At 34.9% G+C, this 14079-nt stretch overlaps 1 protein-coding gene across 3 annotated transcripts in view; it reads left to right on the top strand.

Annotated features, from left to right (window-relative positions):
* LOC137244025 (zinc finger protein draculin-like) overlaps positions 1–10532 on the top strand; it is a 189921-nt gene extending 179389 nt beyond the window's left edge. The window contains exons 4-5 of one of the 3 annotated variants that reach the window (XM_067772454.1): positions 762–1049; positions 10040–10528. In XM_067772454.1, the coding sequence (XP_067628555.1) occupies positions 762–1049; positions 10040–10043 (292 nt within the window). In that variant the 3' untranslated portion in view covers positions 10044–10528. Of the gene's footprint in view, positions 1–761; positions 1050–10039 lie in introns of all 3 variants that reach the window. The other 2 variants (XM_067772452.1, XM_067772453.1) reach the window with 2 other exon arrangements.
* Positions 10533–14079: the final 3547 nt, after the last annotated feature.

Here is a 14079-nt window from a genome sequence, read left to right as displayed (position 1 = left end):
AAGCAGAAATGATTTGTATCAAACTAAAATATATATTTTCGTTTTCAGCCATATTTTTTTCTTTTTGCAAAATGGTTGCTTAAATCATGCATATACAGTATAATTGCAACAAGTACTTTTGCCAACAATATAAATATAAACGATAAAAGTGAAAATAAACATTACTCGTAAGATACCACAGAGAAGCACTTTTGAGGTAAGTAGCAATTTGCGGTCACAAAAATAGTAAACAAACCTCAAAATTCACTTACACTAAAATTTCTTTTTGATTTAGCTTGATAACGGTACTATTCTCTATTATAAAAATTTGTGAGATGATTCAAATCATGCAAAACTATCGGTTTCCAGCAAAAAAATAATATCTGTATTTTTGTTGGTTGCACTTAAATTGCGGGAAGGGCTCGATATATAAAAAGTGGGCATGTTATCATTCGATTTCGCTGATTTTCAATACCTATCTATTCTGGGTCCATATAAGCTCGTGTACCAAATTTGGTGAAGGTATCTCAATATTTACTCAATGTATAGTGTTAATGGACAGACGGACGGACGAACATGGCTCAATCAAAATTTTTTTTGATACTGATGATTGTGATGTATGGAAGTCTATATCTATCTCGATTCCTTTATACCTGTACAACCAACTGTTATCCAATCAAACTTATAATACCCTGTGTACAAGTACAGCTGGGTATAAAATCGTCGTCCTAATATATTTCACCAAATTTTTTATAACTTTATTTTCTGTCTGTATTAAATAGATTTTTACGAACTACGAACCTAAGGGATCATATGCGTACGCATACCGGTGAAAAACCATATAAATGCAAATACTGCGACCGCTGCTTTACGACAAACCCCCTACTGCATAGGCATTTAAGTGTACATCTGGGTGATTATATTCACAGATGTGAATCCTGTCCCTTAGCTTTTCGCTTGGCTTCGGAGCTACGGTTACACTCAACTACGCATGAAGACGACGATCCTGAGACGCGTGAGCGAAATATGGCAGCTTTAAGGGATGAAGAGGCTAAACTGAAAGTAAATAGGTAAAATGGAATTCATAAACACCGTAGACTGTGATCTTATATTAAGGTTAATTACTCCGTAAAGCGCGGAATCCAGGGCCGGTATTGTGTTATACGATCCGTGATCGAAAACATTTTTTGACATCACAATATCTCTTAAATGGTGGATCGGATTAAGTAAATATGCTAAATAGTGGCTACGTGTACTAATTACAATTCAATCTAATTTTTACGAATAGCTTGAAAAAATCATATTTATTGTTTGGATGAAAGCGTTTTTCAATACGTGATCGTGTTACACGATACCGACCCAGATCATAAGATCAGCATGGCTTGAAGTAATTTTATTTAAAAATAAAAATTTTGCTTTAATTTTGCTTTTTAAAGATGCGGTTTTCACGCATTATGATCTGGATTCCGCGCTTAACTATAAAATTACAAAAATAATTATTGTCCTATTGGTATTTTTATTTAAAGTGGGTAACTTTTTATACTGACAAAATTTAGGTAAACCTAATCAAATATGCAATATCATTTTCACTACGTCTCCATGTCAAGCGTTAAATGTTGAGATTTATTTAATCTCAATTTTAACCTACGCTGCATCCACTTGAAGTTTATTTGACGGACAATTCTTTTATATTGGAAAAATTATAAATAACAAGCACTGGATTTTATTTTTTAAGTTTTCAGCCCTAAAATGTTTTGAAAAAAAAAAACACATCTAGGCAATTCGCAAGGTCGTCTTCGTCGCAAGTACTATGATTTGAAAACCCTCACTAATGTTTTGCTGTTGCTTCTCATATAAAAGTTGTATTTAAAAATACAATTCACAGCGTATGTATATCACATGTGCTAAGTTCTTGTTGAAGAAAGCCATCAGTTCAGCTTCGCCACTATTCATTCCGACCGGTAGAATACCTGAAATCAAACTACACTTCCCGGCCGAAGCTGCAAACGTAGCAAGAGAACCTTACCTAGCGAGATAACCCGAATCTAGAGACCTTCACACTAGAAATCTCAACTTGGACATTAAGCGGCTGGTAAAGACCCCGACTACTTAAAAAAAGGTGCTTACAATTTTAATCTTAACAGAATTTGCAATATATACATTATACGCAATAACACTACCAGTTTTGATCCCCTTCTATTTAGTTAATCTCTCCACAAAACGTTCAGTGCGATAAAAAAAAATACTTAACTCGATTTACGTCAGAGGAGATTTGGGACGAGTTTCTTTTCCAATTAGCATCGTGCTAATTTTAATTTGCCTTACGAATTGTGTGGACGAGACGTTCATATTGCAACGAATTTACTGCAATTCCTCTTCTTTGCAACCTTCTACTAACGTTCGTATCGCTAAACTGTTGAATAAATAACTCCAACATTTAATAATGCAAAATGGCCTTTATTAAAGTACTTCACAATAACACTGATACTTCACAACCAATAGCTTGCTTAAATGAAACTGATTATCGCGCCTCTACTGTTGCTGCTTTTATACTGTGTGATTTCCTCGTTGCATCTTCTAGGCGCTTCCAGAATTTACTTAGTTACTGGTATATAATTATAACTACAGATACACGTGTGTAGCTCTCATATGCGCGTGTATTTGTGAGCGACACTTCTACAATTATAATTGCATACTTTTAGGAGCTTCTCAGATATGATATCTGCATGTGTTTGTGCGTTGCTTCTCCGCTGCGTGTACGTACATATGTGTAGACATAACGATTGAATTATTGATGTGCATACAAGTCACTGCTTAGCATCGGCTTAGAGATGACAGTACCCCTAAGTGTTGCTAATATTCGTAACAATATGATATATTTTGGAACGATTTTCGGTCATCCCTTGTCAAATTTGGTTTCGAGACAAACCGGTTTCGGCGTTGTGCCATCATCAGTGTCGGGTTTCGTTGTGATCTGTTGTCGTATGTCTTGTTTTATAGTTCGTAGGTACATGAGCAGGTATTGTCAAAATTGATTAAAGAAGTTGGCCAATTTATATGTTGCTTTTCCAGTATATGTCATAGTCGTCCAGGTTTTATTATATTCCTTTTCATTATTTCGTTTTGGTTCTCCATGCGTCCTTCTGAGCTTATCTACTAGTGCTTTTTTATATCCGTTGTTTGCAGCAATGTTATATATTACTTCAAGCTCTCTCTTATGTGCTTCTTGTGTAAGAGGTGTTTTTTCAAGTCTATGTACCAAATATTTTATGCCGACTCCGAACGGTATCTGCAATTCAAATGAACTTTTACCGACAGGCTTTTCATGGCAGAAATATACTCGAAGTGCTTGCGAAAGCACCACCGAGGGCGACCACGTTCCCCCAGCGGGTTAGGGGGTTAGAATATACCCGTGGTAGATATGCCTGTGGTAAGAGGCGACTAAAATACCAGATTCAGGGGATGTGTAGCGCAACCTCTTCAGGTTTCCAGCGAATATATAGCTTCTCCAAACCCAATTGTCAACCTCACCTATCGTGGCGAATCCTGTTTCATTAACAGCCGAGGCCCTGACGATCCCGAACTTTTCATGGATCTTGGGGGTGGGAGGGCGGTATGGCCTAGAAGGTCGCATGTGGTCATAACAAATCGTTCCCGAGAAGGTCGGGCTTGGTACCGGAGCGTACCGGATATGCATCCGGCAAAGGACCATCAACCAGATAACACTCCCCAAGCCCTGTATAACTAGTTTCTTATAAATCATTTCGTTTGTGACGTTTCTCTTTAAACGTATCCTTAAATTATATGACAGCAGACAACTGGGTATATAATGTTCGGTTTTGTCCAACCTTAAACTTCCTTACTTGTTTTCTCCTAAATTCGAAACATACGATCTCGTTTTAGAAAAAAGTTTCTTCACTTTGGTAAAAATTCCGAAGTACTCGCTTGGATCGAGTATACTCGATACCTTTTACTGAGTCTGAGCACTAGAGTCGATACTTTGATCGTAGTATTTTAAATGAGTACCGGTATCGATACTCTTTTTAAAAGTTCTATCACTAGTTATGAGGAAAATATGTGTTTGTCAAGAGACTTGAACTGGTCTTATATTCATTGTGGATAAAACAAGTGTGATATCTTATCCGTAAACTGTCTGACAGGTTCTTCAATATGGTTACTTTTAAGCATTTTGGCAGCGTTTTGACAGGGTGTTCAATATGGCGGCGCATAGGACCGGATATCTTCAGCGGGTGATAGAAAGAGATCATTCTGTATCTCTTAGGCAAGATGCACACGAGGCGTAGCTTCATAGACGCGTACAAGATATGACATGTAGCTACTATTTCTCTACGCCTCAAGATCTGCACACGAAGCTACTTTCGAGAATCGCTACAAAAAGCAAACAATTATTGAAAAAAATAAGAAATTAAATTTCTTCAGGTATATCTGTCCCTTAAACCAAAGGAAAATAGGTATTAAAAGTTGTTTGCATCCCCGTGCCTTTGTAAATTATGAAAGGCAACTACACCACCGCGAACTAAAGAAAAAAGTGATTTCTAGTTTCCTACACTTTTTAGCCTTTTAATCGCTTCAACAATGTCTAACCAAGCTTTTATTGTGCTGAATACTCTTTTTCGCTTTGGTAATATACTTTTCACGCACTTTTATTAACTAAAATAACATTTTCTAACTAATTACACAAATTTTCATACAAAACAAGTAAGAAAGGCTAAGTTCGGGTGTAACCGAACATTACATACTCAGCTGAGAGCTTTGGAGACAAAATAAGGGAAAATCACCATGTACGAAAATGAACCTAGGGTAACCCTGGAATGTGTTTGTATGACATGGGTATCAAATGGAAGGTGTTATTGAGTATTTTAAAAGGGGGTGGGCCTTAGTTCTATAGGTGGACGCCTTTTCAAGATATCGCCATAAAGGTGGACCAGGGGTGACTCTAGAATGTGTTTGTACGATATGGGTATCAAATTAAAGGTATTAATGAGGGTTTTAAAAAGAAGTGGCCCTTAGTTGTATATGTGAAGGCGTTTTCGAGATATCGACCAAAATGTGGACCAGTGACCCAGAACATCATCTGTCGGGTACCGCTAATTTATTTATATATGTAATACCACGAACAGTATTCCTGCAAAGATTCCAAGGGCTTTTGATATCGCTCTGCAGAACTTTTTCATTTTCTTTTACTTAACCCAGATATGTCGAGCGTACTACATGTAGTACACATGTTATTTTCAAAATATTTCGTACACAGTAATTTAAACTAATTAACCAACCTGTCGCTGTGCTACTGTACAAAACAGGCATCATAGTTGGCTTTGAAAAAAAGTTTCTGTTGCAATGCCTTGATTGCCTCTTTTAATATCAGAAATGCGAGTTTTGTGAAATTGTCAAAAGTGTCAAGATGTCGCGTAATCGATAAGAAAAAAATATTTAAGCATTATGCATTAGATGCAGAAATTGAGGTATACCAGTAGTGGAAGTGTAAAACCCAATTATATGTAATTTTTGTTGATTTATTTGCTGGCGTACTACATGTAGTACGCTCGGCACTAGAGTACAAAAAAATAAAAAATAAACAACAATTTTTTTCAGTTTTTAACTTTAAATGAATTAATAAGTACTCTAGAAGAATAAAAACGATTTTCCTATATAACTACATGTAGTACACTCTACAAAATCGTTTGAAAAATATATATTTTTTTTAATTTATCTTCATTTCAGTAATATTTTATGTTAAAATAACGGTATTAAAAAAAAATTGTGGAAATTGCTTCACCAGGAGACCCGTCGGCATATCTGGGTTAATATGGTAGGTGTCACACCCATTTTACAAAGTTTTTCTAAAGCTATATTTTGCGTCAATAAACCAATCCAATTACCATGTTTCATCCCTTTTAGAGTTGGGTCGTTTCGTTCTGAACTTGTTCAATTGACCAGGTCTCTCAACTGAACAAGTGAACTAGATCTTCGATTTCGGTTCTTTTTGTTCTTTTAGTTCATTTGTTCTTTTAGTTCGTTTTATCTAATGTTATTCTTTCTCTCTTCTCGTTCGCGAACATTGTAAATTCATACATACATACGCAGAAATTCACAGTGAGCACGAATACCGATGATGCCACTTACACTAAAGATATGTGTGGTCATCTTTGTGTGTGGCACTGCTACAACAATATATGTATGGACTATTTATGAAAAACATGCTTTGTAAGAAACTAATTATTACATTTATTAAACTTGAAAAGTTCATATTTACAATTTGTGTCTGTACTCTTTCAATTTCCTGGATCTTCCGAAATGTTTAACTTTTTTTGAAGTTAATTATACATATATATATTAACTTATTTATTCATTACTCATTTAAATATACCTACACAAAGCATTGCTGCATACACACCCCAATCTATACTTGTTGGCTTTTTTCGCGGGTGCGAGGAGCAGGGATCAAATTTGAATGAAAAAGAAAAAGAACAGATGAACAAAAAGGACAACTTGTTCGTGCATCAGAAAAATAACGAAAGATTCGAATCTCTGAAATGAACGAAAAAGCACAACTCTAATCCCTTTTTTCATATTTGGTATAGAATTATGGAATTTTTTTCATTTTTCGTAATTTTCGATATCGAAAAAATGGGCGTATATAGTATATATAGTCGTATTTCTGCCATTTTTTATACCAAGATAAAGTGAGTTGATAAGTACGTGAACTAAGTTTATTAAAGATATATCGATTTTTGCTCAAGTTATCGTGCTAACGGCCGATCGGAAGGACAGGCGGTCGCCTGTGTATAAAACCTGGGCGTGGCTTCAACCTATTTCGTCCATTTTCACAGGAAACAGTTATCGTCATAGAGTCTATGCCCCCACCAAATATCACAAGGATAGGAAAATATTTGTTCGACTTATGGCATTAAAAGTATTCTAGACAAATTAAATGAAAAAGGGTGGAGCCACGCCCATTTTGAAATTCTCTTTTATTTTTGTATTTTGCTGCACCATATCGTCACCGGAGTTGAATGTTGACATAATTTATTTATATACTGTAAAAATATAAAATTTTTTGTTAAAATGTCACTTGGAAATTTTTTTTAAAAAGTGGGCGTGATCGTCATCCGATTTTGCTAATTTTTATTAAGCACACATATAGTAATACGACTAACGTTCCTGCCAAATTTCATCATAATATCTTCAACGACCGCCAAATTACAGCCTGCAAAACTTTTAAATTACCTTCTTTGAAAAGTGGGCGGTGCCACGCCCGTTGTCCAAAAGTTTACTAAAATTCTCATAAGGTCAACCCACCTACCAAGTTTCAGCGCTTTATCCATCTTTGGTAATGAATTATCGCACTTTTTCGGTTTTTCGAAATTTTCGATATCGAAAAATTGGGCGTGGTTATAGTCCGATTTCGTTCAATTTAAATAGCGATCTGAGATGAGTGCCCAGGAACGTACGTGTTTACGGACGCATGGACGGACATGGCTAAATGAATTTATTTTTTCGCCCAGATAATTTTGATATATAGAAGTCTATATCTATCTCGATTAGTTTATGCCGTTACAGGGTACCGTTATGCGAACAAAATTAATATGCTCTGTGAGCTCTGCTCAGCTGAGTATAAAAATGTAAACAAACATCTTGTTCTTCCTGTTTTTCAAGCGTACGTACGCTCAGCGACCAACATTGCGTACAGATTTCGCCTGCAGCGTCTAATACGCGTCTATGACGCGTAGCCTCGTGTGCACCTTGCTTCAGTCAATAAAAAATCAGGTTATCCATTCTATTTGTAATTTTGACGTCTATGCAGAAGTTATCACACTTGTCTTATCCACAATGCTTCTATTTATGGCTCACGAAACGTTAGAAAGTGCTTGCAGAAAAAAGGGGAGGTTTCACCTCCATTTCCAATTTTGTATTTTTTTTTTTATTTTCAGGGAATAAATATTCTGTAGAAGTAATTGATATTAGAGAAAAATTGTAAGTTTACAAACGGCGATGGTTACTTGGACATGTTTCTGAATTTCACTTCTTCATCAGCTAGCTTTTCGGGAGCTGAGCGTTGAACTCGAATCTCCAACATTCATTTCAGTGCAAGCCTTTAGCTGCTAAGCCATATGAATGTCCCGTTGTTCGCTGTACAATTGGTCTCTAAGAGTTGCCTTGTTTATATTCCTTTTGATCACCATGTAGGCACATACACTCTGTATGTAGTTTATTCCTAATGGTGTGGATATGATTTTTAGACGCGCTTTTGAAAGCTTAGTAACATTTGTTCGGATTTTTACAGTATTTGTTTTTAATACTTCCGCTGTTACTATTATATCAATATGATCATATGTATTTAATTAGCGAGCTTTGCTCATATTGCTTTATACAATGGTTTTTGTAATTGATATTAGAGAAAAATTGTAAGTTTACAAACGGCGATGGTTACTAGGACATTTTCTGAATTTCACTTCTTCATCAGCTAGCTTTTCGGGAGCTGAGCGTTGAACTCGAATCTCCAACATTCATATCAGTGCAAGCCTTTAGCTGCTAAAGCCGTGGTTACTCACGAACGTACGTAGAAAAAACGTGTCAGCTGACACGACCTATCTTATGAGTGTGCAATGTAAACGAAAACTCACCGACGTGCAACGCCCGTACGTACATAGCCCGGAACGTAGAAATCAAAACAATTTTGATTTTTTCCGTAAGAATATGTCAGCTGATCGCTCTCTCACTAGACAGAGTTGCCCAGTAAACTTTTGTGCGCTAATTTTTGACCGTTTGCAGTCTTATACAAAAACACCTAATTAAAGTTTGAAAAATTGTGAAAATATTTCGAAATAATTATGTAAGAGTGCAGATTAGAAATATGTAATCTATTTATATTTAATTAATATTAATTCCAGCCTTTTACAACATCAAAAATTAAATTGGAAAAAGTTGATGTTTCCATAATCATGCATGCAAAATGGTCAATGGCAACAGTGCTTATCTGTAAACAATACACACACAAATATCTTATGTACATGTACACAGACGCACACATTGATTCCTACGGGCTTGAGAGTTCGGTCAAACGTGCTTCGTACGACAAACGGCCGTACGTACGGCACACGTCGGTGGGTAATTGCCGCATAAGCCATATGAATGTCCCGTTGTTCGCTGTACAATTGGTCTCTAAGAGTTGCCTTTTTGTTTATATTCCTTTTGATCACCATGTAAGCACATACACTCTGTATGTAGTTTATTCCTAATGGTGTGGATATGATTTTTAGGCGCGCTTTTGAAAGCTTAGTAACATTTGTTCGGATTTTTACAGTATTTGTTTTTAATACTTCCGCTGTTACTATTATATCAGAAGTATTTTTTGCAGATATATAGCCTGTTATATCCCTTAACGGTCTCTTTAAATCTCTTCTATATATGTATAAAACTGCACGTGGGCCCTTTACCAACTTCAGTAATTTTTCCAGACTCATTCCCTAAGACAATGAAGTAGTTTACCAAGTTTTGTAATGGGAATTTAAACCGTTTTTGTGTTTTGACCCATAATATTTTAAAAATTGATTTTTCAAATATGAGCGGCGCTACGCCCCTTATTGAAAATTTTAAATAGAGGTAAGTGTTTCAACCAACACATGAAATTTGGTTATTGTGGCTGCATCATTCACTGATGAGTGCCAAGGAATCCACACATAAAATGTGAACAAGATATCTTAAAATTTACTAATGTTATCGGGTTCACATGGCTAAAAGAATTTCTTTTTCACCCGGGTCATTTTGATATATGGAAATATATATTTATTCTAATTATATTGTTTTACTCAATCGTATTATAACGCCTTATGTAAGCTTGATTTTAGTGGGTTATATCCTTATATAAAAGCTCGTAATACAAAATTGGTATCTTTATCTATTTATGTAAGCCTTATTTTAATTGATCTATAAGCCTTATAACAAGGTAGTTATTTTTTTACTAATGACTTCTAATAATTGCTTATGTGAGCTTTATTTTAAATGAGTTATAAGCCTTATACGTAACGTTATCTTTCAGATAAACCTTATTCCACACAGTACAGAAAAACAAGGACTATTATAAGGATTACACCAAGCTCGTACTTATTGCGCTAAATTATCGAAAACAGTAATTTGGACAGTTGGTTGGAATGCAGTTGCTCGAAATCACGTCCATTCTGACATCACTGATAATCAATTAAGAACAATTCAGCGATTCTAATAACACATTCAATGATACACAAAACGGATTTACTATTAATTTTGTATGCTTTTGTATGAACGTTGAGAACTCTTGCTATGAGAAAGGGATGGCGGAGTGGTAATGAATTATTTCATAGCTATCAACATCAAGATTTTGAATTTAGATTAACAATGTACATAAATAACTAAATAAAGATGTGATATTATGTGTGGCTCGGAACCATGCCCATAACCTGCGCAAAAAATTTTGAATAGTTAAATACAGCAAAAATTTTGAAATATGAGAAAAAATGTATCTTCTGACGCCAAATTTCAGATAATGTGTTGGGCTCTAGTAGTTTCTAAAAAAACGGCAAAAAAACAAATAAATGTAACGTCTGACGGACTAATTTCACGCAACCAGAATAAAGGCCACTTGAGGTTGGCTTTTAGCTGAATGTGATATACTGAAGATCCCTAAGACAATGAAGTAGTTTACCAAGTTTTGTAATGGGAATTTAAACCGTTTTTGTGTTTTGACCCATAATATTTTAAAAATTGATTTTTCAGATATGAGCGGCGCTACGCCCCTTATTGAAAATTTTAAATAGAGGTAAGTGTTTCAACCAACACATGAAATTTGGTTATTGTGGCTGCATCATTTACTGATGAGTGCCAAGGAATCCACACATAAAATGTCAACAAGATATCTTAAAATTTACTAATGTTATCGGGTTCACATGGCTAAAAGAATTTCTTTTTCACCCGGATCATTTTGATATATGGAAATATATATTTATTCTAATTATATTGTTTTACTCAATCGTATTATAACGCCTTATGTAAGCTTGACTTTTAGTGGGTTATATCCTTATATAAAAGCTCGTAATACAAAATTGGTATCTTTATCTATTTATGTAAGCCTTATTTTAATTGATCTATAAGCCTTATAACAAGGTAGTTATTTTTTTACTAATGACTTCTAATAATTGCTTATGTGAGCTTTATTTTAAATGAGTTATAAGCCTTATACGTAACGTTATCTTTCAGATAAACCTTATTCCACACAGTACAGAAAAACAAGGACTATTATAAGGATTACACCAAGCTCGTACTTATTGCGCTAAATTATCGAAAACAGTAATTTGGACAGTTGGTTGGAATGCAGTTGCTCGAAATCACGTCCATTCTAACAGCACTGATAATCAATTAAGAACAATTCAGCGATTCTAATAACACATTCAATGATACACAAAACGGATTTACTATTAATTTTGTATGCTTTTGTATGAACGTTGAGAACTCTTGCTATGAGAAAGGGATGGCGGAGTGGTAATGAATTATTTCATAGCTATCAACATCAAGATTTTGAATTTAGGTTAACAATGTACATAAATAACTAAATAAAGATGTGATATTATGTGTGGCTCGGAACCATGCCCATAACCTGCACCAAAAAATTTTGAATAGTTAAATACAGCAAAAATTTTGAAATATGAGAAAAAATGTATCTTCTGACGCCAAATTTCAGATAATGTGTTGGGCTCTAGTAGTTTCTAAAAAAACGGCAAAAAAACAAATAAATGTAACGTCTGACGGACTAATTTCACGCAACCAGAATAAAGGCCACTTGAGGTTGGCTTTTAGCTGAAATAAAGATGTGATATTATGTGTGGCTCGGAACCATGCCCATAACCTGCAGCAAAAAATTTTGAATAGTTAAATACAGCAAAAATTTTGAAATATGAGAAAAAATGTATCTTCTGACGCCAAATTTCAGATAATGTGTTGGGCTCTAGTAGTTTCTAAAAAAACGGCAAAAAAACAAATAAATGTAACGTCTGACGGACTAATTTCACGCAACCAGAATAAAGGCCACTTGAGGTTGGCTTTTAGCTGAATGTGATATACTGAAGATCGGGAATATTTTTATTATAACAGTTATGTATTACAGATGGAAATAGGCTAACTCACTTTTTGGTTTAAATTAGTTGAATCGTAGTTAGGTGAAAAATAATGCAGAGTTAAATATCTCCGAATACTTTTCGGTTATTGCCGAAGCATGATACAAATATTACAAGGCATGATTCAATCACAAGAGGTGTGCTCGGCTGACAAATTTTTTGACAATTGCAGCCATTTCGCTCCCAAATCGAATTGACATCTATTTACTGTGTTGTTTCTTTGCGATTTTTTGAAAAATATTAGTAGTAGAAATAGGAAGCAATCAGTTTACAAATACCATAAAAGTATTGAAGAGCATAATTCCTTAGAATAATTTTTTAAATTTTATGATGAATTTCTTAACTATGCCATGATCTATTAGTGTGGCTGAACATAGGTTTTATGAAAAGTACGGACTTCAAAGAATCGTCGTCTTTCGTAAACCTATGTATGAGCATAAGAAACCTAAACCTATTCAAAATTCATCGCTCAACGTCAAAAACTCGACTAGTAAATCGATTCACGTAAAAATGTCATTAGTAAATAATGGAGATGCCGTAACGAGATGTACTCATTGAGCATGTTAACTTATTAATTCCGTATCTTCGCCACCTTCGTATCCATTTAAGAATTTGGGGAATCGGTTTATATTTGGAATATTATGGATATACGTATCTCATATATTCGGACCTCGTGAGGTAGTATAAAATGAACGTGTTCCATATATTTTTAATTAACGGTTTATCAAGTTCATGCAGACAGTCTCGAATCAATACAAAAACAATTTTTACTATTTGCCTTAAGAAACTTTCAATGGCACTCTTTATATAAATCTTCCACCTTACACCAATCGTTCAACGCTTATCAATCTTCCAACTCTTGCTAGTCGAAGGCAAAATCCTTGGTGTAATATTTATGACAAAACTTTTAAATGGATCAATTTCAATCCCGTTCCTTCCGAACGAAGTGAACTTTTGTGTTCCCTCTCGAACTTCGAGACACTTCAAACTCCAAACTTAGAACGAATTTCGAACTAAATGAACTTTTTCGGTGTTTATGCCTCACTCAAACACATTTGATAGCTCGGACTCCGTTTTTAATTTCTAAAAAAACTGTTCTCACCTATCTTAATAATTAATGTATAACACGTTTGCTTCTGTTCTTTTTAAGTATTACGCTTGCCCGATGATATCTCTTCTGTAGCTGAGCAGTCCCAGATCCCGACGCTTGACAAACCGCTGCCCATTAAAGACTCGGAAAAAACAAAAAAATACTTAACGGAAAAGAAATTTCAGAATAAAAAGGTGAATACTCCCCCTGTGTAGCAGGATCGCACAAGAGCTTAACTCTTAAACACGCCTTATCTCAGATTGCTTTTCATTAAATGCATTGAACTTATGCTCATATAGGTGGTTTTTGAAACAAATTCTGAAAGAACTCGCAATTAAAAGCAATCCGTCCAAATTTTTCAATTTGGGAGTGTCAAAGCTCTGTCATCATTGGAGAACAAACCTCTAGTACATGGTGGAATCACCAGGTGAAGTAAATAAGAAAAGACAGAAGATGTACACTATCTGGAAACGGTAGTGATGTATTTTCGACGGTCAAAAGAGGTAACATTTTTACCCGCGATGAAAAAGTAGGAATAGAAAAATAAATACCTTGCTACGAAAGCCATTACAGAAATTTCTTTTTTCAGCATATCAGTGCTACCTAACGCCAATGCAAAATTGAATACAAAGGACCAGTGCGAGTTAACATTACTTTTAGGATCGCATAAAAATAAAAAATTCAATTTTTCCACTTTAATCAACCTCAATTTCAATTGCAGTTGAAACTTCCATTGAAAAACCGGACATAAAAAAAACATGTGTTATTCATATAAAGTGCATATGTACGTCAGTTATATTTAGTTGTACTTTTCTGCCTTTGGCGGAACTTAAATGGGTTTCG

Source organism: Eurosta solidaginis, chromosome 3, assembly GCF_040869045.1.
Source record: "Eurosta solidaginis isolate ZX-2024a chromosome 3, ASM4086904v1, whole genome shotgun sequence".
Classification (NCBI taxonomy): domain Eukaryota; kingdom Metazoa; phylum Arthropoda; class Insecta; order Diptera; family Tephritidae; genus Eurosta; species Eurosta solidaginis.
The sequence above is the reverse complement of the archived record's forward strand: the minus strand, read 5'-3'. Positions and strand labels throughout refer to the sequence as shown.